Consider the following 25,412-nt stretch of genomic DNA (forward strand, 5'->3'; position numbering starts at 1 on the left):
GGGCCACGGGAACGCCTCTGTCCACGTTGGGGCTGCCCGCTCCACCTGACGCCCCAGCCGGAGACCTCAGATCTGCTAACACGGGGGGGACGTGCTGTAGGGAGTTCAGTGTTTGAACACTTCACACGCTCTCTTCTAAACAGAAAGCTCCAAGTATTAGCAACATTTAATATTCACATCAGAAAAGATTTTACAGTTTTATCATGTAAAAGTTTTCTCCTACGGTTTTAATTTTGGAACCACGGGGAAAGAGAACGTCTGATGACTTCGGAGATGGTGACAGAAGCCACCACGCGTCTCCAGGAGCACCGCCTAGGGTCTAAAACAGACATAAACACTGCCGTCTTGTCGAATGCCACGCGAGGAGCTACCTACGTCCTCCCCGTGAAGGACACGCCCGACGCAGGAGAAGCGACACGTGGTCATACCACGTGCGCAGCGACCCCGAGGGCAGACTCACTGTACCTCCTCGTTTGATAGCTGGGCTGCAGATTCCTCCTGCGCTAACGCGCACACCACTGGCGCCTTCACCTCCTCCTCGACCTCTGCTTTTTTATGGTCCTTCCTCTTGTTCAATCTCTGTTGTTCATCTTCCTCCTGAAAGTCACAGAAAATGCATACATGTGTTACCCAGGCGGTCCACACCTAACGATTCATACGGTTCTTCAGCCACTGAAAACAAAGAGCAAAGCCTTACGAGGAAACTGGACACTGAGGCCTGTCTTGGGATCGCATCTAAGGATATCTGGTCAGAACGAAATGTTGTAATACTAGAGGCACAAAGAAGGAAAGCCCGTCACGAAGACAAACCAGGACACAGGTTCCAAGAAGAGCGTGCACGTGAAAGAAACACGAAACAAACCGCCCCCTCCTCTTCAAGAGAGAAGACTTACATGAACAATTCTCCGAGTGATGAAAGAGACCGCGAGGGCAGGACGCAGCCGTCAGAAACACGTACAAATTTACTTGGAACACACAGGAAGGCTTGAAACTGATGTGACAGTGCGCTCGACAAACATGAACAGGCTACCTCAGTGCCCCAAACGGCCTCATGGGAGGGACAATCACAACACAGACAAGGACGGATGAGGTTCTGCGGCACAAAAGGACAATCTCATCGGGAGGAGCTAGAACCGGGCCCAGAAGCAGGTCAGCCGGGTCTGGAAGCGGCAGTGACAAGAGCCTGCCGACCGCGTGAGAGCGGCAAGCGAGGGTCCCGGGAAGGCAGGCGGACGGGGCAGTGTCGAACAATCTCCGGGGCCGAGAAGACACAGCTCGGGAAATGAGAGGCGAAGACCGGGGCAGGGAGTTAGAGATCTGCCATCAGCCCCCACCTCATCCAGAGAGTTCTGGTGTGTGTTCTGATACCCATACCACACGCGGCTTTAAATGTAAAACCTTAGCACGACGCTGACATATGGAAAACCCTCCGTAAATGTTGGTTAAAGGCCTTAAGTGACCGGTTCCGGCATTTAGACGGTCTTAACGGACAGCAGGAGGGCATGGTTAGATCTGTACTTTAGAATCTAAATCCTCAGGGTGGCTGTGTCTGCACAAAAGAAGGATGAGTCAGAATTAAAACAAAAGACATTTTAAGGACGGAACATCTGAAAACCAAAACCCAACCCAAGTCACACAAGGTCACTGGAAAGCGGCTCACGATGCCTAGAAAGCTTCCACGCGGCTTCCCCGGGGAGGTATTTGCACCCACGCGCAACGTACTACGGGGCACCAGCTGCACTGCTACCGGAAATGGAAAAGAAACAAAGACGACGGGACCCGCGTGGAGAGAGCAGGGAGGGGGGTGGCGCGGCGCTTAGCGAGGCCGACGGCTGCCTGCGGGAACAGGTGCCCCGTCACGTGATGAGGAGAGGAGGCCGTGGAGTGCCTCTGCTACAGGCCCGCGTGACACGAGCCAACCCGAAGACGCCCTAAAACACGGCAGCGCCCGGGAGGCGGCCTCCCAGGCGACGTCTGCGGATGATACGCGGTCGTCCCCGAAGGGAGGTGACCGGCGGACTTTATCGCTTTGCCTTTGCCACCAATCTCTTTGGCAGGAGATGTATCTGTGTACTGCTCGTGTCGGCTCAACAGGTTTTAAAGGTAAGGAGAAAAGAGGCTCTCGGGCGCGCGGCCTGCCGGGCTCCGGCCTTTTCAGGCCGGTCCGCACCTCCCTCCCCACGCGGTCCCTTCCGGTGCGGCCGCCAGGGCCATGTCACGGAGACGCGGCCCGGACAAACCTAGTCCGGGAGCCCTGGGAGCCCCGGACAGAGCCGCGCAGAAGGCTCTTCTCAGAAGTACGCACCGTTCCGAAGACGGTGGTGGCTACATGGGCTCTGTACCCCAGACGTGGCCAGTTCCAAAGCCGCAGACCCAAGCCCCTCCGCCCGCCGGAGCTGCTCCGACTCTGCGGTCGTGGGGTGGGGGGCGGGGGTGCCGCTCACCTGGTCTCTCCTCCGCAGCGCCTCCACCCGCCGGAGCTGCTCCGACGTGAGCACGACCTCCATGCGCTGCATGTCCCTCATCAGCAGGCGCTGGGATTCCAGAAACTGGTCGTTGGCTCTCTGCCACGTGTGCTTCAACTGGTTGTGTTCCTGTCGCTCTTGTTCCAGGAGCCGGCACACTGTCGGGGACCCCCAACCAAGACACCGAACTTGAACGGCAGACCATGCCCGCGGCACGGGGCCGCCAGACCGGGTCTGGCCGCTGGCCTGTCCCACCGGGGTCGGGATGAGGACCCAGGGCTGACCGGCCGCGGGACACACGGCAGCTGTCCCGCCTCTCCCAGAGCAGACCCGCCCCGAGCCCCCCGTAATGGCGGCGTGGACGAGGGGCCCCTGTGCTCAGGAAGCGCTAGAAACCCTGGTTAAATGAATCTTTGAAGGTTCCTTCCCTGCAGGACTTGGAGCTCAGCCTCTGCAGCGCGTGTTCTCTCAGAGGAGCTCCCAAGTTCACGTGACCGGACGTCCCTTCCCACACCACTCACCGCACACGCGTGCTCGGGAACGCGCCGTGGGAACGGCTGCTCCGGAAGCCGAAGGCACAATAACCACTCCCCAGCGTCCTTACACACACGCTGATACACCCGTCACCCAGAGACCCGCCCTGAGCCCGGGCCGGCCCTGACCGCCCAGGATCAGTCACGGGTCCCGTGTAATGGCTGGCCTGCCGGCACTCGGCGCTCGGCCGTCTTGCTCCGACGAACGAGCGGTGGCATCGCCGTCACTCAAGCCACAAACCCGAGAGAACACTCGTACCGCTTTCCCGTCTCGCCCCAACACGGCCCTCTGTGACTGTGCCAGGTGACGGCCAGCCTCCGCCACCTGCCTCGGACCAGCCCTCACGGCTCGACCGGTACGCTTCCCGGCCTGCCCTCCGGACTGCTGGCAAACTGAACTTTCTGAACCGCACAATTTATGTTACCACTCGCAGTCTAAAGCCCAACAGAGAGGCCAAGCACGAGGCCCCATACTGTCCAGTGCCGCTCAGACAGAAGTCCAGGACAGGCAAATCTGCAGGGACAGAGAGCAGACTGGCGGCTGCCGGGAGCTGGGGCGGAGGAGGACACGGCGAGCGGCTGGGAACGAGCACGGAATTCCCTTCCGAAGTGGTGAGAATGTCGTGGAATTAGCGGTAACGGCTCACACCACACCTCTGTGAGAACAGACTTTAAAAGAGCCAACACCATGGCATGTGAATTAGGTCTCCATAAAGCTGTCATTTAAGAAAAACATTTGAAAGAAGCTCGCTCCTGCCCACAGGCCAGAATCCAAGTCCCTGGGCAGAAGGCGTCCACGACCCAGGTCACGTCAGCACGTCAGCCTCTCCCATCACGTCTTGCCCCGCTGCCCTCACGTCCTAACTTGGCCGGAGCTCCTCCTTCGCCTTGTCACACCACATGCAAATGGCCTGGGACATCAAGTCCATGTCTGGCCACCTGACAAACACCCACCTCTCTTTACAACTTCTCTTAAAAAGCTCACCAGTGGCACTGCCACCCCCAAGCCCAGCACCCGTGACCGGCCACAGCGGTAACTCGGTGGCATGGCTACTGTCCCCAAGTCAGGCTGCAGGTTACACAGCCGCTCGACCGTTACCGGCCTTCCTTTCACTGACCTGCGATTTTTGGTGTGAGTGTTCCAGAACGGAAATGGTCCCCTTACTTTTAATGAGACTTCTCAGATCCTTTTCCAGATGTGTCAAGGGGATTAAGGGCCGGGCACACCGTTTTAAATGGAAATCCCTACTTCTTTTGGACATTTTCAGAGTTTGCATGTCTTTTCGACAGCAGCAGCACATATGAAACATGCTTCCAGAAAGCCAGAGACTCACTCAAGCTTTGGGTCATTTTCATAACATTTTGTGAGATTAAATTCCGTAGGCCTTTATAATTTCAGCTTTCCACTCCCGGGGGAAAGAACGGACTCATTCACAAACCTAAATTACTGGTGGGAGAGCTGTATTTCCCACGGCAGTTGAAACACTTAAAAGTGCCCACTGTGGGACTCTGACCCCACAGCCCTACCCTTGCCCGCTAAAATATGTTACTAGTATCGCCCTCAACGTGGACGAGATTTCAGGGGGTCCATGCATTTAGGTGAGGAAAAAAGCTTGATCTTCATTTGCACTAACTCCTAACTGAAATGTATCATTTCCTTTAATTATAAAATGTGGGCAAGCAACCACAGTAAGTATGACAATACTCATGACGGTCACCGGCACAAGCTGCGGATGTTGACATCTCTGTACAGCAGCTGCAGATCTTAAAAGATCACTGAGCTCAGCGCTTCAAAAGTAGTTACTTTTTATTTAGTGCCTTAATAAAACAGCACCCTCGTTCCTGTATCTTAAGTCTGCAGTCATTTATATTTTGGTCACCATTTTATAGTAAGTCGTTTCTTCTGTATTTACTATTTTAGGGACTAAAAACATGATCCTAAGAGGGTCTCACGAGACCGCCAAGAGAAGTTCGTGACACAACAAAGGTTAAGAACCCCAGCAATTAAGACTCGCTAGCAGAATTAAAGACAAAAGTGGATCTTTATTTTAATGGGGAAAAGATAAGGCTTCTCCCCCAGGCCGGGGAAAAGAGAGTCAATTTCCGCAGAACCCCGCTAGCAGCCTCGTGAAATCAAAACCACTCCTCACAAACGGAGACGCTCCTCGGTCCTCGACCTGCCCTCCGGCCCCACTTTCCCTTTGGTAGAACTACCTCCATCAAGTTGGGTCTGGGGGCAAAAGCAGTTTAAGCAGAAATTCCCGGCCCTCCTGTGTCTGCCCACACCTCGCGCCTTGTGAAGCTGTTCCATTACAGGCGCGAGTCTTTAGGCCTCACGGCTCCCAGGACAACACTCCAACCGACTGCAAGGCTTACGGTGAATCCCTCACGTGCGGCCTCTCGGATTTGTTCTGGTTTTCTCAGAGACCGAGACTAAAACTACAGAGGGTACGTATTTACCTTCGTGCAATTCCTTCCGAAGTTTCTCGGCATCTTCCTGTAGAACGGACTTCTGAGTGTTCAGGACGGCTACGTACATCTCCAGATCAGTCCTGCAGGATTTCTCAGCTTCCAGATAGTGATTCAGCTCCTTAACCTGAAACAGAAGGCGATGCTATTAAAGTAAAACCTACAATAGTTTCTACTTGAGACCTATCGGTGATGTGTATGTATGTCTATCGGAACGTGCCTTGAAAATAACTTGAGTTTGTATTTACATAAATTGAAAAAGTTAAACAATTTTTAATTAGAGCGCACACACACACACACACAGTCTTCTTCATAACTGTATCCCAGAGTGACACCATATGGGACACTCCTGTGCCTCGCTTTCCAAAAAGGCAGCTCCAGGGTGTACTCCCAGAGCAACACGCACACGTGCTCATTTTGCCATACTCTCAGTCACACGGAGTTGTTGCGGGTTCTTTTCAAAACAGCAGTTAATTTCTAAAGATAAAAATGGTACCACACTCTTGTAAATTTGCTTTTCTTTGATTTCTGGTGAGGTGATCCCAAATGCCTTAAACTTATAAAAAGGACACATTTCGAACAGGCACACACATCGGAAGGAAAAAAGAGGAAGTCATAGTGGAAAAAATAGTCTCATGCTGTAATAAACACAAACTTGGAGGCAAGTGTGGGGTATGTTTTAAAATCACATCTTTTAAAGTTTACTTATTTATTTTGAGAGAGTGAGAGAGAGCACGAGTCAGGGAGGGGCAGAGAGAGGGAGACGGAGACAGAGAATCCAGGCAGGCTCTGCACCGTCAGCACAGAGCCCAACGTGGGGCTCGAACTCACGAAACTGTGAGATCATGTCCTGAGCTGAAATCAAGAGTCAGGATGCTTAACCAACTGGGACACCCGGGTGCCCCTAAAATCACATCTTTTAAAACACGTCTTATTCCTGCTTAACGATTAACTGTATTACTCAAATATTACCAAGACAGTCTCATGTGTGAAACAGTTACGACCAAAGTGAAATGCAGTCTTGCCCCAGAGAGTGATCACAGAATCACTTGGACTGTCTTATAAACTGCCCATCCTAAGTTCTGGCTACTCGTGTCAGCTTTTTCCGTGGTTACATCCAACTTCACTTTCAAGGCCACTTCCAAGCTTCTCTTCTTCCTACTTCTTCAAACTTGAAAATGCTGGCGGTCAAGTTTCCGGTGAACTCGACCACACGTTAGTACTGGTCACAGGCTAAAATGATTGTTGAAGCAGCCACCCGACGCTTCCCTGGATGTGGTCAGACGACCGGAGACATGAAGCAGGTGTGACAAAGCACTGACTGCTGGGAGGCGTGTCCCTGTCACTGGAGAGGGCGGGACTCCAGCCGGTGATAAGGAGAGTCGGTGTGCAGACACACAGCGGTATCAATCACTAATTCGACCTGCTACTACTTCTTCGCACAAATGCCTGACTCGATTTGTGATGAATGAATCTCTAACCTCTGAAAGCTACTAAGCAGAACCCTGGGAAAGTGGTGCCACAGTATGTGAATGCCCTTGAATTCCACTTGCCCTAACACGTAACAAAGCCAAAAAACACACAGACACCCACAAAAATCTAGGTGAGAGCTGGAGGGTGGGGTCAGGAAAGCTACCTCTAGGGACACCTATGGTACCAGCATCGGCGTGTGACAGAAGGAGGGGAAGCAAGGACGACCCCAAGGACCCCGTATTTGTCAACTGGGGCTCCAACCGGACAATGGCAGCTGAAACTGCAAGAGTTTCTCGCACGTTCCAGTAGTGCGTAAACATGACCAATTCGTGTGGCGGACTCACAACCTGCTGAGGGTGGGACACAACTCCCCTGTCACGTTCACACCCGGGTCGCTGTCCCGTGTCCGGGCAAGTGTCTCCACCCTGCCTTCCTCCAAACTGTCCTGGGTACACCTCTGATCCCCCACTTCTCCGTGTGAATTCTGGGATCCACTTACCGTGTTCCTTATTGAACCCTATTGGAATCTGGGTGGAATTCTGAGTTTATAGGTGAATTTGGGGATATACTACCTGCCTTATAATACATTATCTTTTCATTCCGGAACACACGTATTCAGACCTTCATTATAATGTATTCCGTAAAGATCTTACCCGTTTTTGTTTAGATATATTCTCGGGTAACACACAGTTAGGCTTTTTTGGCGTTTTTGTTTTGTTTTGCTTTTGCTACCGTGAATGGGATCTTCCCCCCGTTGGACAGATTACTGGGGTACACAAACGCGGTCACTTCCGTCTGTTGCTTTTGTCGGGACAACGTTCTTGAACTGTGGTCAGGTCTGACAGTGTGTTTGTACGTCGTCCTGGTTTTCTACGTAAACCACCAAATCCATTTTGTTGTTTTCATTCGGTTCTTAAGCCCATCTCTCCGTCTCGTCTTGCTGTGTCATCCAGGGCCACAAAAACAATCCGCACAGAATCACGGACTACGGGTCTGCTCACGTGGTTCCTGTCATGAATGGTAAGGCTGCTGAACACTCCTCATTAATGATAATGTTTGCTGATGGTTTGATAAACAGTTCTCATCAAGTCACTGGATGTTTATCAGATGCCTTTCCGAAGCCAAGAAGAACACACTGCCCTTCTCCTACAATCTTCTCGTGCGATGCGTGGCAGTAGTGGGTTTTCTGGTGATACACCCTCCCTAAATTCCTGGGAATATATCCTATTTGGTTAAGATGTTTTTCTTTTTTTTTTTAACTACACTGTTGAGAATTTTTGTTTCTACGTTAAGTGAGATAGATCTAGAATGCCTTTCCTTCCCACCACTTTTCTGTGTGCTTGTAATGAAATCGTGAAGGTCTCACAAAATCAGCAGGAGAGCTTTCCTCCTGTTCTCTAACACACTTTGTAAAATATAAGGATCATCTCTTTCCACGTTTGGAAAAACTTGCCTGCAAAATCCGAACGTCTTTCAGAGAGGAAACAGGAGAAAGGAAGATTTGACCCTAAATCTGACTATAAACTCACTTTCTTTAACAGTTACTACTTTCGGGGCACCTGGGTGGCTCAGTTGGTTAACCGTCTGACTCTTGGTTTCAGCTCTGGTCATGATCTCACAGTTCGTTGAGTTCGGGCCACACGCCAGGCTCTGTGCTGCCAGCACAGACCCTGCATGGGATTCTCCCTCCCTCCCTCCTTCCTCCCTCCCTCCTCCCTCCCTCTGCCTCTCCCCCACTCTCTTGCTCTCAAAATAAACTTAAAAAAAAAGTTTTCATTTAACCAAATTTCCTTCATTTCCTATTTGTTGGTATGACACTGTTCTGAGTATGTTTTGTTTTCAAGTCTCTACTGATTTGTGGTTATGTCCCCGTTCTGATTTCTAATGGTTTTTTTTCTTGATGAGTCCTATTGGAGGTCTGTCTGTCTTACCAGCTTTCCCATTTTTCCCATTATGCTGACATTCTCAAGTTCTCTTCTGCTTTTCTGTTTCACTCATTTCTGCTCTTACGAATATTATAGATTTCCTAGTGTTTACACTGTACTATTGTTTTTTTTTTCTAGATTCTTGAGTAAGATATTCAAATCACTCTAAATATCTTAGAATTCCTTTTTCCATGATTTTTTTCCATTTCCAGAGATTTTATTTTAGCTGCCGTTTTACTGTAAATAATTTAATTACAGAGATTTCAGTCTGCATAACAATCCTTCAAAATGTGTTGACGCTTCGTGTCATTGTGAGAAATATCATGTACCTGAAACTAACAATACTTTGTCTCACACACTGTCCTAAGTGTTCTATAGAATCCTATTAATAGCCTTACAAGGCACACAGTAGAGGTATCTCCATTTTATAGTTGAGAAAACCAAACAGTAAGCTTAATTTCCCAAAGGTTCCCCCTGCTAATAAATGCTGAGCTCCTAACGCCTATACTCTACGACTACAGGAGATACAGTCCCCCTTTCCTGGCTACAGAATTCTGCGTGTCTGTTACATCTCAATTATTAATCTGGTTATTCAAAGCCCCCATATCCCTACTAATATTTTTTTCTGCCCACCTGATCACTTGCTATAAATCAGTTCCAAGCTCCTACTATAACTGTGAAAGTTAGTTTCCCCTTAATTGTCCCTTGTAGTTCACATATTTCAAGGTGTGTAAGAAACATTCAATCACGACTGTCCTATCCTACTGATGGATTATTAGATGGGGTCTCTCTATTCTTTTTTCTATTACATCCTAAATGTTTCATATCACAGCTGTTATATCAACTTTCCTTTGGTTAGAATTTATATGACATATCTTTAAATATCCCATTATTTTCAGTCTTATAATTTTATTTTAGGTGCATCTATTATAATCAATATAAATTTACGTTTTTCAAAATCCCATCTCTTTCAGTAGGTGATTATCAGTTCACATTTATTAGGGTCACGGACACATTCCCCTTTCCACACTCCTATGCTGTGCTTTTGTTTACTGCCTTTTTTAAATTATTTTTTCTTTCCTATTTTCAATTAATTGTTAAAATGATCGACATTCCCTCTGCCGTGTCTTCATGGCCAGCAAACCCAGCCACGCTCTAACCACATCATCTCTCAGACATGAATTCTGGGGCCAGCTTCAGGGAATGAAGTCAGCTTGGACCCATTCATTTTCCTCAACAAGAAACGGATGAGATCAGGTCTCATTCTGACAAGAAAATGAACACTAACTTAGTACCAAAGCAAAACAAAATGGAGCACCACTATGGTGATTATTTAAACTATCCATACAGACAAAAATCATCTCCAAGCTTTTTCTTTTTTTTCCTTTTTTTTTTTTTTTTTTTTTTTTGTATTTTAAAGAAACCAAGATTCTTCGGATTCACAGTCTGAATGCCAGGGTGTGCCCCTCCATGACTAGCTGTGCTCATGGCCATCAGGTCAGGGCATTGGGTACAAGAACGGGCTACAACATCTCACAACCTTTGAGGCCTCCAGCTCTTTAACCTTGTCTTCAGCCTCCGTCAGCTTCTCTTTCAGAGCCGCAATCTCCTTCTCCATGGGCATCACAACAGATCGAAGTTTCTCAGCATCCTCTTGGGCCTACGGTTAAAAAGAATTAAATGCTACAACTTACTGGCTCGTTGCTTTTCTGAGAAACTCTGACTCACACATCGTTAGACTGAACACAAGTAAGCCCACCAGGCACCGTACGAGTGACCGTCGAACTGAACCACGTGTGCTTTCCGGTGCCGTACGACCGTGAAGGCCAAGCCATCATCCCAATTTTCCCAGTGTTCCACTTAGAAATGGGAGTAGGTAGGAAAACGGATTCACTATGACACTCCTGACTTTTTAAATCAATTCATTAAATTCGAACATACCCTATATATAAAAGGAAATACACATAACACTTTAATTTTTACAACTCCAGTTACTAAATTCAGGACATCATATTTTCTTTGGAAATGGTTGGATGAAAGTACTGATTAGTTCATAAACATAAAAAACAGCACATACTTTCTAAAATGTTACAAAATTATGTTGCTATTAAAAAGCTTTCATCTTAGTTAATTTCATTTAAAAAAACATTTTTTTGGTGGGGGCGCCTGGGTGGCTCAGTCGGTTAAGCCTCCGACTTTGGCTCAGGTCATGATCTCGCGGTCCGTGAGTTCAAGTCCCGCGTCAGGCTCTGGGCTGATGGCTCAGAGCCTGGAGCCTGCTTCCGATTCTGTGTCTCCCTCTCTCTGCCCCTCCCCCGTTCATGCTGTCTCAAAAATAAATAAACGTTAAAAAAAATTTTTTTTAATAAACATTTTTTTAACATTTATTCATTTTTTGAGAGACAGAGCATGAGTGGGGGAGGGGCAGAGAGAGAGAGGGAGACACAGAATCAGAAGCAGGCTCCAGGCTCCAGGCTCCGAGCTGTCAGCACAGAGCCCGACACAGGGCTCGAACTCACAGGCTGTGAGATCATGACCTGAGCCGAAGTAGGATGTTTAACCTGCTGAGCCACACAGGCGCCCCCATCTTAGTTATTTTAAAAGAATAGTTTAAATATTATTTTACGTTTGATACCTAAATGAAACAAACCCAAAGGACTATCATATTGTTTTCTGTCCTTCATTCTCAAAAACATGGATTAAAAAAAAATAACATCCATAAATTAGTAAACTGGTGAGAAACTTTTATTATACATATATTGTATACGTCACATATGTGTATATTGTGTATGTATGCGTGCATATGCATGTAGGTGTTGTGTGTATACACGTGTGTATAGGTACGTGTTTGTGCGTGCACACGTATGTGTGCATACGTGTGTGGTGTGTGCATATGCGTGTGTGTGTGTATACAGGTGTATATGTATGTATGTGCACACCTGTGTGTATATATACACAAAGGCAGACTAAAAAAGGTAGCTTTTTCCCTTCTAGTGAACATGAAACTTAACCTTATTCCCTAAACTTAAAGAGCTCAAATTGATCCTCAATTGTTCATGATAGGGAAAACATCATTTATGCCCAAATATGAGTGGGGCTTTTCCCCAAGACACGTCTCTCTCAGAAAAGAGGGATTCACTTTGTTTTCCAGTCCTTAAAAAGTCACTGACTCATTTATTTTATTTTTAACTAAGTACTGTTTGGAAAAGGCATGTGAGCTTAAATTATCTTCTGTCTAGGTTAACAGATCTGCTGTGCTGATAAAAAACAGCAGGGGGAAAAAAAGGAGGGAAGAAGCAGAGAATTTAACATAGACTGAATTATTTAGTGATGCAACGATGACCCCACAACTAAATGTTGCATATCATTATAAACAAAACTTATAAAGATAATTTTTTTTTTTAAATGACAGGTCATTAAAAACACGGAAACTTTGGGGCGCCTGGGAGGCTCAGTCGGTTGAACACCTGACTCTTGATTTCAGCTCAGGTCATGATCTCACGGTCATGGAATTGAGCCCTTCCTCGGGCTCCACACGGGCACGGACGGAGCCTGCTTAAGATTCTCTCTCTCCCTGTCTGCCCCTCCCCCACACGCACCTGCACACGCGCTCTCTCGAGAAAGAAAAATACGAAAACAAAAAACAAACAAAAAAAACCAAGGAAAATTTATTAAGGAGTGCATCTGTCATGATGAGCACCGGGTGACATACGGAAGTGTTGACTCGCCGTACCAGACACCTGCAACTGATACAACACATACGCCAACTGTACCGGAAGCAAAATAAAAACAAGCAGAACAACAACAAAAAAGTGCCATCCGCATACAAAGATTTTATGGATTAAAAGTTGATCCTATGACTTATTTCTCTCCTATTGCTTTACTGCCAAGGCCATACCTTCGGTGTCCTATTGAACAGACGCTGTAACAGCCAGCATCCTCGTGTGTTTCATCTTCCAGGGAAACAGTTCTGTAGCAATTACGGTATTTACATTTTCATTTTTGATAAACAATGAGATAGGGAACTTACTTGCCTTCTATGAATTTCCTTAGGATTGTTTTTATGCCTGGGTGTTGCATTTTATTGTCACCTCATTAGATTTATTCTTTAAAACAACAACAAGGAAAATCTGGGCCAAGAGGAGCCTAAAGAGACACGTGGCATCGTGCAATGTGGTGCCTGCGTGAGATCTTAAAAATAGTGAGCCAGGGCATCAGGTAAAAACTAATGAAATCTGAATACAATGAACGGGCGTCAACTCATCATACTCAATCCTGGTTTACTAGTCGTGACGACGTACCACACCAACGTGAGATACTAGTAACTGGGAAAACTAGACGTGGACCACACGGGAACTCTGTACTATCTACGCAATCTGACTCCGTAAATCAAAAACTGTTCTAAAAAATAAACTTTATTTTTTTTTTAATGTTTACTTATTTTGAGAGAGAACACGCACATACATGCCCAAGCAGAAGAGGGGCAGAGAGGGAGAGAGAGAATCCCAAGCAGGCTCCACGCTGTCAGCACAGAGCCCGACAAGGGGCTCAATCCCATGAACCGTGAAATCGTGACCTGAGCCAAAACCAAGAGTCGGACACTAAACTGACTGAGCCACCCAGGTGCGCCAAGTTTATTTTAAAAATAAAAATAAATTTAGGGGCGCCTGGGTGGCGCAGTCGGTTAAGCGTCTGACTTCAGCCAGGTCACGATCTTGCGGTCCGTGAGTTCGAGCCCCGCGTCAGGCTCTGGGCTGATGGCTCAGAGCCTGGAGCCTGTTTCCGATTCTGTGTCTCCCTCTCTCTCTGCCCCTCCCCCGTTCATGCTCTGTCTCTCTCTGTCCCAAAAATAAATAAACGTTGAAAAAAATAAATAAATTTTAAAAGCAACAGGAAGTGGCACGTTGTGAAAAATCATGAACAACTGGAAACCAGGATCTCCTGTTACGGCCTGGACCGGAATCCCCAACGACAGCATCGAACAGGAACTATCTCCAACAACCTGAGGGAGGGGACTGTGGACAACTCTGTTAGATGGCTAAGTGACTCTAGTGGTGAGGAAGATGTCGGATCCTCGTGAAGATGCTGAATTACTGGGGCGCCTGGGTGGCGCAGTTGGTTAAGCGTCCGACTTTAGCCAGGTCACGATCTCGCGGTCTGTGAGTTCGAGCCCCGCGTCAGGCTCTGGGCTGATGGCTCAGAGCCTGGAGCCTGTTTCTGATTCTGTGTCTCCCTCTCTCTCTGCCCCTCCCCCATTCATGCTCTGTCTCTCTCTGTCCCAAAAATAAATAAACGTTGAAAAAAAAAATTTAAAAAAAAAAAAAAAAAGATGCTGAATTACAGTCTTCTCCTGGAATAAAATGGAGTGGAAGAGACGGTTCTTCGTGTTTAAAGCTTCTTTTTTGGGTATTGGGTTCTCAGATGATTTTTAGGTTATTATGAAAACTAAATCACCTTCTAAATACACAAAAATAGTCCTCTGTGGACCGAGGGTTGGGAACCAAAGATGATGATTAATACGAATGAAAGATAAAGTCAAAATCTAGTTATAATTGTATATATAATGTGTGATTTAAAATAGAAGTATGTACACACATCAGTAGGCTACAAGTTTATATAATTAAACTGGCCAAAGAGCTTTCACTATTTTCTTCATGAAACAATACTCCACCTTCTCCACCGCCCTATGTTCAGGCATCTTGCTATGTCCCAGCATAATATGCGGTACATTTGTCTCACGGGAACCCAGGGATACTGAGAGAGACGGAAAATCAACATGTGTCCTGAAGGTCCGGCTTAGACACACTCACCTGGCGGCCACGCTCCTTCGATAAATATTTATGAGCCCCTGTGTGCTAGACACTACCGTGGGCACGCAGGACACGCAAACAAACGAGGGTCCTGGCTCACGGAGCTCACGTTCTGGCAAGGAAGGGAAGGCATGATCAACAGGTGAACTCTGTGTGTGCTGTAGGGAAGGACAAAGCACCACAGGATATGGCGATGGGCGGAGCGGTGGCAGGTGCAGGGGGGAGGAGGGCAGGCTGTCGTGCTGAGTGGGGTGGTCAGGACAGGCCTCCTGCAGTGGAGACGTTTGTTTCGGGATGTGAAGAAGGGGCAGGGAGGTCAGCCACGCACACGTCTGGGGTCAGGGAGTCAGGCTACCCAGCGCTACATTTACGTGTGTGTCCAAACAATCCCCCAAACAGAAACCAGGAAAGTCCGCCTATGGCCACAGAAATGCGGGTGGAGGCATCCTGCATTCGAATTCGAATATTCCTACAGGTGAATACGTTCCTCATACCTTCTTCATTTCGTTTTCTAGATTCTCCTCCTCTTGACCTTCCGACAGCCTTCTCCTTAAATCCGCTATCTCCCTCTCCGCGGACTCCCGGTACTGTGCCCACTGGCTTCGCTCCTGCTCCAGCCGCAGGTGAAACTGGTGCTCGTAGTCGCGGACCGTCTCTACAAAATATCACCAAAGATCGCAGGTCTGAGCGCTCTGAGGAAGAATGTTCTGGCACACTGAAATTTTAAAAGGAGTTACATAAAGAGCGTATGCCTGGATTCTGGAAATCGTCGAATTCACTTTAAAAACAAAACAAAACTGGGGCGCCTGGGTGGCTCAGTCAGTTAAGCATCTGACTTCGGCTCAGGTCGTGATCTCGCGGTCCGTGAGTTCAAGCCCCACGTCAGGCTCTGTGCTGACGGCTCAGAGCCTGGAGTCTGTTTCAGATTCTGTGTCTCCCTCTCTCTATGACCCTCCCCCGTTCATGCCCTGTCTCTCTCTGTCTCAAAAATAAATAAACGTTAAAAAAAAAATTAAAAATAATAAAAACAAAACAAAACCAACTAAAACTCAAGCAAGATTTCTGGTTCTTATTACGTGCACAAGTGTCGTGAGGGCTGTGACCCATGCCTGCTCTTCACGACGGGCCTGTGCCGTTCGTTCCCTCGTGGACGAAGAAAGCTTAGGGAAGGCCAAACACTCTGGCTGGTGAACATTCCACAACCAGAGCCACAGGGCTGGCTCGGACCCGGGGGCCGACCTCAAGCCAGACCGCTGCTCCCACACACGACGCTACGGCTCCTGAGACAAATGGGACTGTCAGCCCCACCCAACTACTTGAACGTGAGAGAGAAGGGATGCGCTTCGGGAATATTTTACTGTAACTCAGATTCTAAATTGAGACAGATTCTATAAGGTCTTTGTTAAATGACCTTATCTTTAATATAATCTTAACACATCATGGGATAAACACGTATGTCTGTTAACTTCCACTGCTCCTTCGTCCTTTTTTTTGTATACGTTTTTTAATGTTTATTTTTTAAGAGAGAGAGAGAGACAGAGCGTGAGCAGGGGAGGTGCTGAGAGAGAGGGAGACAAAATCCGAAGTAGGCTCCAGGCTCCGAGCTGTCAGCACAGAGCCCGACGCGGGGCTCAAACTCACGGACTGCAAGTCGGACGCTTAACCGACTGACCCACCAGGTGCCCCGCTCTTTCTTCCTTAACAACAGAACCCCAATTTCGTTTAGGAAGTCAGTGGTGCACTTTACAAATGAGATTTTCCAGTTGCCTTTGTAGCTGTGGGTAAGCACACACCTCAGCAAATGTGAGGGGGCTGAAGGAGGAGCAGCTCATGTTCAGCCAGGAGGAGGACGGAGCTGAAAACCATACGCTACGGATGGAGGAGGACCGAAGGAGCCCAGGACACCGGTGACCCCGTGGGATCCCCACCCCTGGGCTGCTGCTTCCGTGCAAGAACTGGACTCCTATTTGGGGGCCAGTCCCCGGGTGACAGCCACCATGCTGGCTGTCAGGGAGCACGGAGGGCAACAGGACCCGAGCGCAGACAAGAGGAGAGGGTCGTCCCTAGTCCACACCTACGACAGTAACTGGACTGACTTCAGGAACCCGAAGATTCAGGGGCAACTTGCTTCAGGTCACTGTCACCTGAGAAACGCAGGCTGTGACCGAGCACTAGTGTGGGCAGCAGACGGACGGGAGACGGCTACTCTTCCTTTGGTCCGAGGGTCACGGCCCACGAAGCCTCCAGAGCCCGTGCCACTCGGCCACAGAGACCGCAGCGAAGAGGCCCAGCAAAACCCAGGCTCCCCCTGAAGACGTGGAACTGGCCGCACGGAGCGGGTGGGCGCAAATCCGCTGGGACCAGCGAGTGGAAGCAGGGCCCGGAGGCCTCCCGTGGGAGGTTCTCCAGCTCCGCGCACTGCCCGCATCCACGCAGCTTCATCCCGCGTCAGGAGGGGCCGGCTCCTCCAGAACACCCAGAGGACAGACCCGTTCACAGCACCACTGGCGCCCGCGGGAACACGCGAGGCCACAAACAACACTCAGGATCCGGTGTGAGACGCTCCGAAAATGGTCCGTCACCGGCATCGGTGTCGCCGGGAAACAACAAAGCGGACGGAGGGCTCCCTCCTTACCTTTCATGACGGCCTGGAGCGAAGCCACCTCCTCCCTCCACTGTCTTTTCACCTCGTCGATGGCCTCCTGCTTGGTGTTCTCCGAGACCGTGGCGATGGCCTTGATGTTCTCCACCTCCGCCTGGGCTTCCCACAGCTGCGTCCGAAGCTGCCCCAGGTCATCCTGCGCGGCCTGCAGCACCGCATTCTGCCTCTTCAGGTCCTCTGCGGGGAGGGGAGAGGAGGGGAGAGGAGGGGAGGGGAGGCCTCCGGTTAGGGAAGGGGCCGCACTCGCACTCGGCAGGCTGACAGCCCAAGGAACAAATACAGCGTCCCCTTTATAATGCTAACAGTCTAACGAAGGAGTTGAACATTAAATTCAATGTTAGTTAACTTAGAAAACCAATTATTTTAATAAAGATAAGACTCAGGGTGGGTGTGCAGGGCATCACAAATCCATTCCTTACTCATTATCCAACCAGCCAGTGATGAAGGCCATAGTTTTAGAGCTAAATTTAGACTCTTTCACTCACTGGCTAATCAACTTATTTAACCTCTCTGGCCTCAGTTTCCACATCTACAAGATGGGGATAAAAACACCCATCTTAGAAGGCTGTCTTAGTGATAAACAATTTACTGAAAATGCTTGGGAGTACAATACTTGCACGAGGTGAACATCTGAGAAACGGTTAACACGGGAGAAAAGAAAGCCGGACCACACCGCAAGCTACAAGATCAAGATCAAGGATTTTTAAAAGTCAAGATTAACTTTCTCCTCATCCCTTTGCCACCTCCTCAATATCGAGCTGACATGGTGAGCCAACTACAGACGTAAGCCTACGTGAGCCCGGGGTTTGGCCGAATGGCCCTTCAGACGAGGCGACCCCCCCCCCCCCGGCCCCCGCCAGTGTTCAGGGCCGTGTCTGCTCCCTACACACTTACCAACAGTCACTATCTCCCACTGTCCCTGATGCTGCCAACGCCATGGGGACGAAAACGGTGACAGCTGCCATCTGTATTTCTCTACCAGTAGTGAGGCTGAGTATCTTTATTGCATTGATTGATGTCTGTGTTTCTTCCCTGGTGATACCCTTTCCCTGTGCTCACGAACAGTCTTTCCTCTGATTGGGAAGGGTAGTCTACAGACAGTAGCAGTCCCTTTCCCCCCAAGCTTTTCCAGCCTTGCTGCTCTCGGTCTCTTAACTTTTCCATATCTTTTGCCATACAGAAGTTAGGAGGCATTTATGCAGAAGAACACTTCACCTTTATGCAAAGTCATCGATTTCCTTTAGAGAACACGGTAACTGAGGGGGCAGCCAGCAAAACAATCTGACTTAGGCTCTAACTCGATTACCAGCGGCCATGGGATCTAAGGAATCACACAGCCCTCAAGCCAGATCAGCAGCAGCAACGCTTCTCTGCCTGTCTAAGTGCTTAAAAAGTCAGATAGATAAAACTAAGGCACTTTCACTATCAAACACACACAGGAATTAACAGCTTGGTAGTCCAAGTAACGGGGGAAACACCAGACACGCTGATCGTAACTGAAGCCGCTTAAGAAACCTTTATTCGCTCAGCCTCAGTTTTCCGCTGCTTGTCACTATTAAAATATCCCGAAACACCAGCCACAGAAAACTTACAAGAACACTAATTACAGAAAGTAATTATCTGAAGTATCCAGAAGGCAAGCCAGACCCCTGGGACACAGTGGTAGGTGTGTGGGCATGATCTAGAGACAAAACACACAAAGCCACAAAAGGGGTGTTCTGGATATAAAAACGTTTTCGTAAAATGTGAAATAAAACAAAAACCATGATCTCGGAATACTCTGTTCGTTTCTGAGAACCACAGTTCTGTCAAGGCTCAAGTCCATGTGCTCTCCCCTCCTCCGCTGATTCTCCCTGATGTTTTGTTTCTTGGAAATCACCCAGAGCTGCATACACTGTTGCATGATCACTACGAACACAAAAACTGCAAATACCAAACCTAAACACTAATCTGTGGCATGTTTCCACAGAGTTAAAAGCAGCAGAGAGAGCCTGAAGGAAGATTCGGCCAAATGTTGCCCCTGACTGACTTTACGCATTTACCTAAGTCTATATTATATGCTATGTATTACATACACACACACCCCCCCCCCACACACACACGCACACACACGTATACACACACACAACCTTTAAGTGAGAAAACAAACAGAAGTTAAAAGTTAGAAAAACCTACACTTTCTGTACCAAAACATTTCAAATCTATCTGCCAGTGGCACAAGTTATTATTAAAGAATAGTTACTGGGCTGCCTGGGTGGCTCAGTCGATTAAGCATCCGACTTGGGCTCAGGTCACAGTCCCGTGGTCCGTGAGTTCAAGCCCCGCATCAGGCTCTGTGCCGACAGCTCAGAGCCCGGACCCCACTTCTGATTCTGTGTCTCCCTCTCTCTCTCTGCCCCTCCCCTGCTCATGCTCTCTCTCTCATAAATAAATAAACATTAAAATTTTTAAAAATAATAATAAAGAACAGTTATTACCCACTCTGGCTTTGTAGATGTAATTATAAAGATTTCCAAACACACTCGGAAGGTGAGAATACAGTACAATTTTTCACACGCCTATCACCAAGATTCGTCAATTACCAAGACTTTGCCACGTTTATTTCAACTACCCTTTTTCTTTGACGTATTTTAAAAATGAGTCCCAGAAACAATATTACATCACCTAACACACTATACATGCCTCTCTAAAAACAAGAATATTTTCTTACACAAACACGGTGTCACTGTCACACCTGACAAAGTTAACAATTGTTTGATACAATCTAATACCTCGTCTGTAGTAAAACTACTCCAGTTGCCACAAAAATGTCTTTTCGAAGTCTGTATGAATTAGGATCCAAACAAGACACTTCATTTGGATATACTGACACTTTATAGAACATTTCAAACACAGAGACAAATACAGAGAATTACATAATGGACACCTATTACCTAGCTTCATCTTTTTTTTTTTTTCTAGATTTTATTTTTAAGTAAGATCTGTACCCAACATGGGACTTGAACTCACAACCCTGAGAACAAGAGTCTCACGCTCCATGGCCTGAGCTGGCCAGGCGTCCAGGCTTCATCAATTGTTAATATTACTGCTACATGTGTTTCAACCTCTTTTCAACTTCAAGAAGTAAAACATTACAGGGGCGCCTGGGGGGCTCAGTCGGTTGAGCGTCCGGCTTCGGCTCAGGTCACAATCTCACGGTCTGTGGGTTCGAGCCCCGCGTCGGGCTCTGTGCTGACAGCTCGGAGCCTGGAGCCTGCTTCGGATTCTGTGTCTCCCTCTCTGTCTGCCCCTCCCCCGCTCATGCTCTGTTCCTGTCTCAAAAAACTAAAAACTAAAAAATAAAAAAAAAAAGAAGTAAAACATTACAAACACCCTACTTCCCTCAGAAGTAACAACTATCAGGCATGCGGAGGAATCATTACCATGCATATTTTACACCCTTGCTCCGCTACAGGTTTTCAAACCCCAGTGCTCTCATAGAGTCGTATTCCTCTTTAATTACCTCGATCTCTTAACGTTGTTTCGTCCTTGAGATTGTTCACACACGTGACCGCTTCGATCATTCACCGCCATGTGGCAGTGTGGCGTAGCAGCTGTTACGGCCACGGACACTCAGGTGCGGGGTAGGCATCTACCCGTTCTGCTCGCATGTTCCCGTCGTTCTATGCCCACTGTTCTGGGCTCTTCCCAAATTTATAATGCTCTGTCATATATCAGATTTCCATACATTGAGAACGTCTATAAAAATGCCCTATTCTCATGCCAATACCATGCTGTCTAAACACAGCAGTATTCATACTATTGTGTCTACTCTCGTACACATTGTAAAGTTTCCCGTAATAAACAGCTTAATAAAAGCACTGTAGGTGGTGCCTGGGTGGCTCAGTCGGTTAAGTGTCCCACTTCTGCTCAGGTCATGATCTCACAGTTTGTGGGTTCAAACCCTGTGTCGGGCTCTCTGCTGTCAGTGCAGAGCCCACATCAGATCCTCTGTGCCTCCCACACTCACGCACATATTCTCTCTTGAAACATTAAAAAAATTTTTTTAATTGAAAAAAAAACCACTCTAAGGGAGGCTGAGTGGCTCAGTTGGTTAAGTGTTCAACTTGAGCTCAGGTCACGATCTCGTGGTCTGTGGGATGCAGCCCCGCGTCGGGCTCTGTGCTGACAGCTCAGAGCCTGGAGCCTGCTTCGGATTCCGTGTCCCCCTCTCTGCCCCTCCCCCCGCTCGTGCTCTATCTCGAAAATAAACAAACGTTGAACAAAAAAAAAAGAATGTTAAAAAACCCCACTGTAATAGTTTTGAATGAAGTGGGGACACTTCCCCTACCAGACGTAAGTTATTATCACAAGCCTCACACACCCGCCGCCCAGCTCCAACACTCATAAACCCGCGGGCAATCTCATCCCTCCATCCACTTCCAACACACTGTCTTGAGACAAGTCTCAGACATTTTTTTAAACTAATAAACTGTATTTTTTAGAGCAAGTTAGGTTCACAGCAAAACTGAGCAGAAAGTAGAGTTCCCAGTCCCCCCTCCGCACGCGAGCTCCCCTCACCGCAGCAGGGCGCCCGACTTGTAACCGCAGAGCCCACGGGGACACGCTGTTATCAAAGCCCGCGGTCTCCATCAGGACGCTGTATCCGGCCCTGTGGGCGCACACGACGGTTCCGCTGCCTTGACACCCCCTCTGCCTGTCCATTCCTCCTTCCCTCCTGACCCTGGCAGCCACCACTGCGTCCACTCTTTGCCTCGTCCGGGATGTCACACGGAACCATACACCCATCGTCTTTTCGGGGTAGCCGAATAACATTCCACCACCTGAGCGTACCAGTTTACCTGCTCGGCTCCCAAGTTCTGGCAATTATTAATCAGGTTGCTGCACACGTCGACGTGCAGGTTCTCACGTGAACCCGGGTTTTCAATCGGGGATGTACCGAGGACAAAAACCGGTGAACCCCGTTAGCTAAAAGTATGTTCGGTTCCGTAAAAAACGGCCAAAGTACCTTCCGAAGCGACTGCACCATTTTGTATGCCCTCCAGCAATGAGTGAGAGTTCCAACTGCCCTACATCAGCAGCAGCATTTGGTGGGGTGTCTCAGATGTCAGCCACCATAACACACGCGGAGTGACAGCTCACTGCTTTACTATGTTCACAAACTCACACAATCATCACCACAACCAATTTCGGAACATTCTGATCCTCCCAGAAAGAAAGCCAGTGCTCTTGATCACCCCCTCCCCCCGACTCCCCGGGGCCACCAGTATCGGGGAACCACTCACCTGCTTTCTATTCCTATCGATCACGTGCTACCCCGGACATTTCGTACAACTGTCATCATACGATGAGTGATCCTTTGACTGGACTGCCTCTTAGCACAAAGCTTTGAAAGTTCATCCATGTTATAATGAGTGCCAGTATTCAATGTATTTTCATGGAGAAATGAAAATATTCATTCATCAGCTGACATTTGGGTTGTTCCCCACTTTTTGGCAATTAGGAATAATACTGCCATGGCTATTTATATGCAGATGTACACAGCACGTGCTTTATCATTCTCTTGTGTATATACCGAAGAGTGAAATTCTGGGTCAAACAGTAATTCTATGATTAACCATTTGAAGAACTGAAAGACTATGTTCCAAGCCCCTGGACATTTAACACTCCTGCCAGGAGTGCACGAGGGTGCTTACTTCTCCGTGTCCTTGCCAATACCTGTTATCAACTGACTTTGTGATAAAGGCCTCCTAGTGGGTGTCAAGTGGCATCTCGTTATAATTTTGATTTGTGTTTCTCTGATACCTAACACCATTGAACATCTTATCATGTGCTTTCTGGCCATTTGAGTATCTTCTTTGGAAAAATGTCTATTCAGATCTGTTGACCATTTTTCACTGTCTTTGCATCATGGAGTTATAAGGGTTCTTGATACATATAGATAAAAGTCCCTTATCTGATATGCCATTTGCAAAAATTCCTCCCATTCAGTGGGCTTTTTATTTTTGTGACAGTGTCTCTGGAAGCACGAAAGCTTTTGAAATCTGATGAAGTCCAATCTACTTCATTGGTTGCTTCTGCTCGTAATGTCCTATCTAAGATATTACTGCCTAATTCCAAAGTTGCAAAGATTTATCCTTATGTTTTCTTCTTTTTTAAAAATGTTTGAGAGAGAGAGTACAAGCACGGGAGGGACAGAAAGAGAGGCAGAGCGAGAATCTCAAGCAAGTTCTGCAGTGTCAGCACATAACCCAACTTGGAGCTCGATCTCACGAACCATGAGATCATGACCTGAGCTGCAATCAAGAGCCAGATGCCTAATCAACTGGGCCACCCAGGTGCCCCATCCCTATGTTTTCTTCTAAGAGTTTTATAGTATATCTTGACACAGTCCAAGTGAATTTTTATAGATGTTAGAGTCCAATATCATTCTTTTACATGTGGATATCCAGATGTCTCCGCGCAATTAATTGAAAAGATGGTTCTTTCTCAGAACTGTTTTGGCATCTTGTAGAAAATCACTTGATCGCATATATATCTGAGGCTTATTTCGGGATTCTCGACTCCATCCCATGAAACTACTAGAATTATGCCAGCACCGCCTGTCTTGATTACTGTTGCTTTGTAGTAAGTTCTGAGATCAGGGTATGTGAGTCCTCCAACTTTGTGCTTGTTTTCCAAGAAGGCTTTGGCTATTCTGGATCCCTAACATTTCATATAAAATTTAGGATCATCTTGTCCACTTCTACAAACTACGCAACCAAGATAAAGACACTGCATTAAATGTGTAGGTCAATCAGGAGAATACTGTCAGTATTAAGTCTTCTGACATATGAACATAGGATATTTTTCAATTATTTAGATCATTTCAAATGGTTGACACCATTTTTAAAGTTTTCAAAGTACAAGCTTTACACTTGTTAAATTTCTTCCAAAATATATCATTAATTTTGATGCTGCTGTAAATGAATTGTTTCCTTACCTCCATTTTCAGATTCTTCATTGCAAAGGTACAAGTAAGTGGTTTTAACCGCGGTCAATTACTCTTTGACAAAGCAAGAAAGAATATCCAAGAGGAAAAAGAAAACGTCTCTTCAACAAATGGTGTCGGGAAAACTGAACAGCGACATGCAAAAGAATGAAACTGGACCGCTTTCTTACAAGCACTTTCTTACACACAAAAATAAATTCAACATGGATCAAAGACCTAAATGTGAGACCTGAAACCATAAAAATACTAGAGGAGAGCACAGACAGTAATTTCTTTGACGTTGGCCACATCAACTTCTTTCTAGACATGTTTCCTGAGGTAAGAGAAAGAAAACAAAAATAAACTACTGAGACTTCATCAAGATAAAAGGCTTCTGCACAGAAAAAATAGTGTAAAAACGGGGGGGGGCGGGGACAAAACATAAGAGACTCTTAAATATGAAGCACAAACAGAGGGTTACTGGAGGGGTTGTGGGAGGAGGGATGGGCTAAATGGGAGAGGGGCATTAGGGAATCTACCCCTGAAATCACTGTTGCACTAGATACTAACTTGAATGTAAATTTAAAAATTTTTAATTAAAATAAAGAACCAAATGGAAATGAAAAAAATAAAATAAAATAAAATAAAGCTTCTGCACAGAGAAAAGGATCTATAAAATTTAAAAGAAAACCAACAGAATGGGAGAAGGTATTTGTAAATGACATATCTGATAAAGGGTTAATATCCAAAATACATAAAGAACTTATAAAATTCAACACCCAAAACACAAATTATCCAATTAAAAAATGGGCAGAAGAGGGGCACCTGGGTGGCTCAGTTGGTTAAACATAGAACTTCGGCTCAGGTCATGATCTCACAGTTTGTGAGTTCGAGCCCCACGTCGGGATCTCATGCTGACAGCTCAGAGCCTGGAGCCTCCTTCAGATTCTGTATCTCCTTCTCTCTCTGCCCTTCCCCCACTTGTGCTCTGTCTCTGTCTCTCAAAAATAAACGTTAAAAAAAATTTTTTTTTAAATGGGCAGAAGACAGGACTAGACATTTTTCCAAAGACATCCAGATGGCCAATACACCTATGAAAAGATGC

General features: G+C 47.1%; 1 protein-coding gene across 2 annotated transcripts in view; it reads right to left on the minus strand.

Annotated features, from left to right (window-relative positions):
- RABEP1 (rabaptin, RAB GTPase binding effector protein 1) overlaps positions 1–25,412 on the minus strand; it is a 103,174-nt gene that overhangs the window by 21,110 nt on the left and 56,652 nt on the right. For both annotated transcript variants that reach the window (XM_043582755.1, XM_043582756.1), the window contains 6 exons: positions 17,311–17,514; positions 15,170–15,330; positions 10,406–10,525; positions 5,459–5,594; positions 2,445–2,623; positions 466–597 (listed from right to left, as the gene is read on the minus strand). In XM_043582755.1, coding sequence (XP_043438690.1) covers positions 466–597; positions 2,445–2,623; positions 5,459–5,594; positions 10,406–10,525; positions 15,170–15,330; positions 17,311–17,514 — 932 coding nt within the window. The remainder of the gene's footprint in view (positions 1–465; positions 598–2,444; positions 2,624–5,458; positions 5,595–10,405; positions 10,526–15,169; positions 15,331–17,310; positions 17,515–25,412) is intronic.

This window comes from Prionailurus bengalensis, chromosome E1, assembly GCF_016509475.1.
Source record: "Prionailurus bengalensis isolate Pbe53 chromosome E1, Fcat_Pben_1.1_paternal_pri, whole genome shotgun sequence".
Lineage (NCBI taxonomy): Eukaryota > Metazoa > Chordata > Mammalia > Carnivora > Felidae > Prionailurus > Prionailurus bengalensis.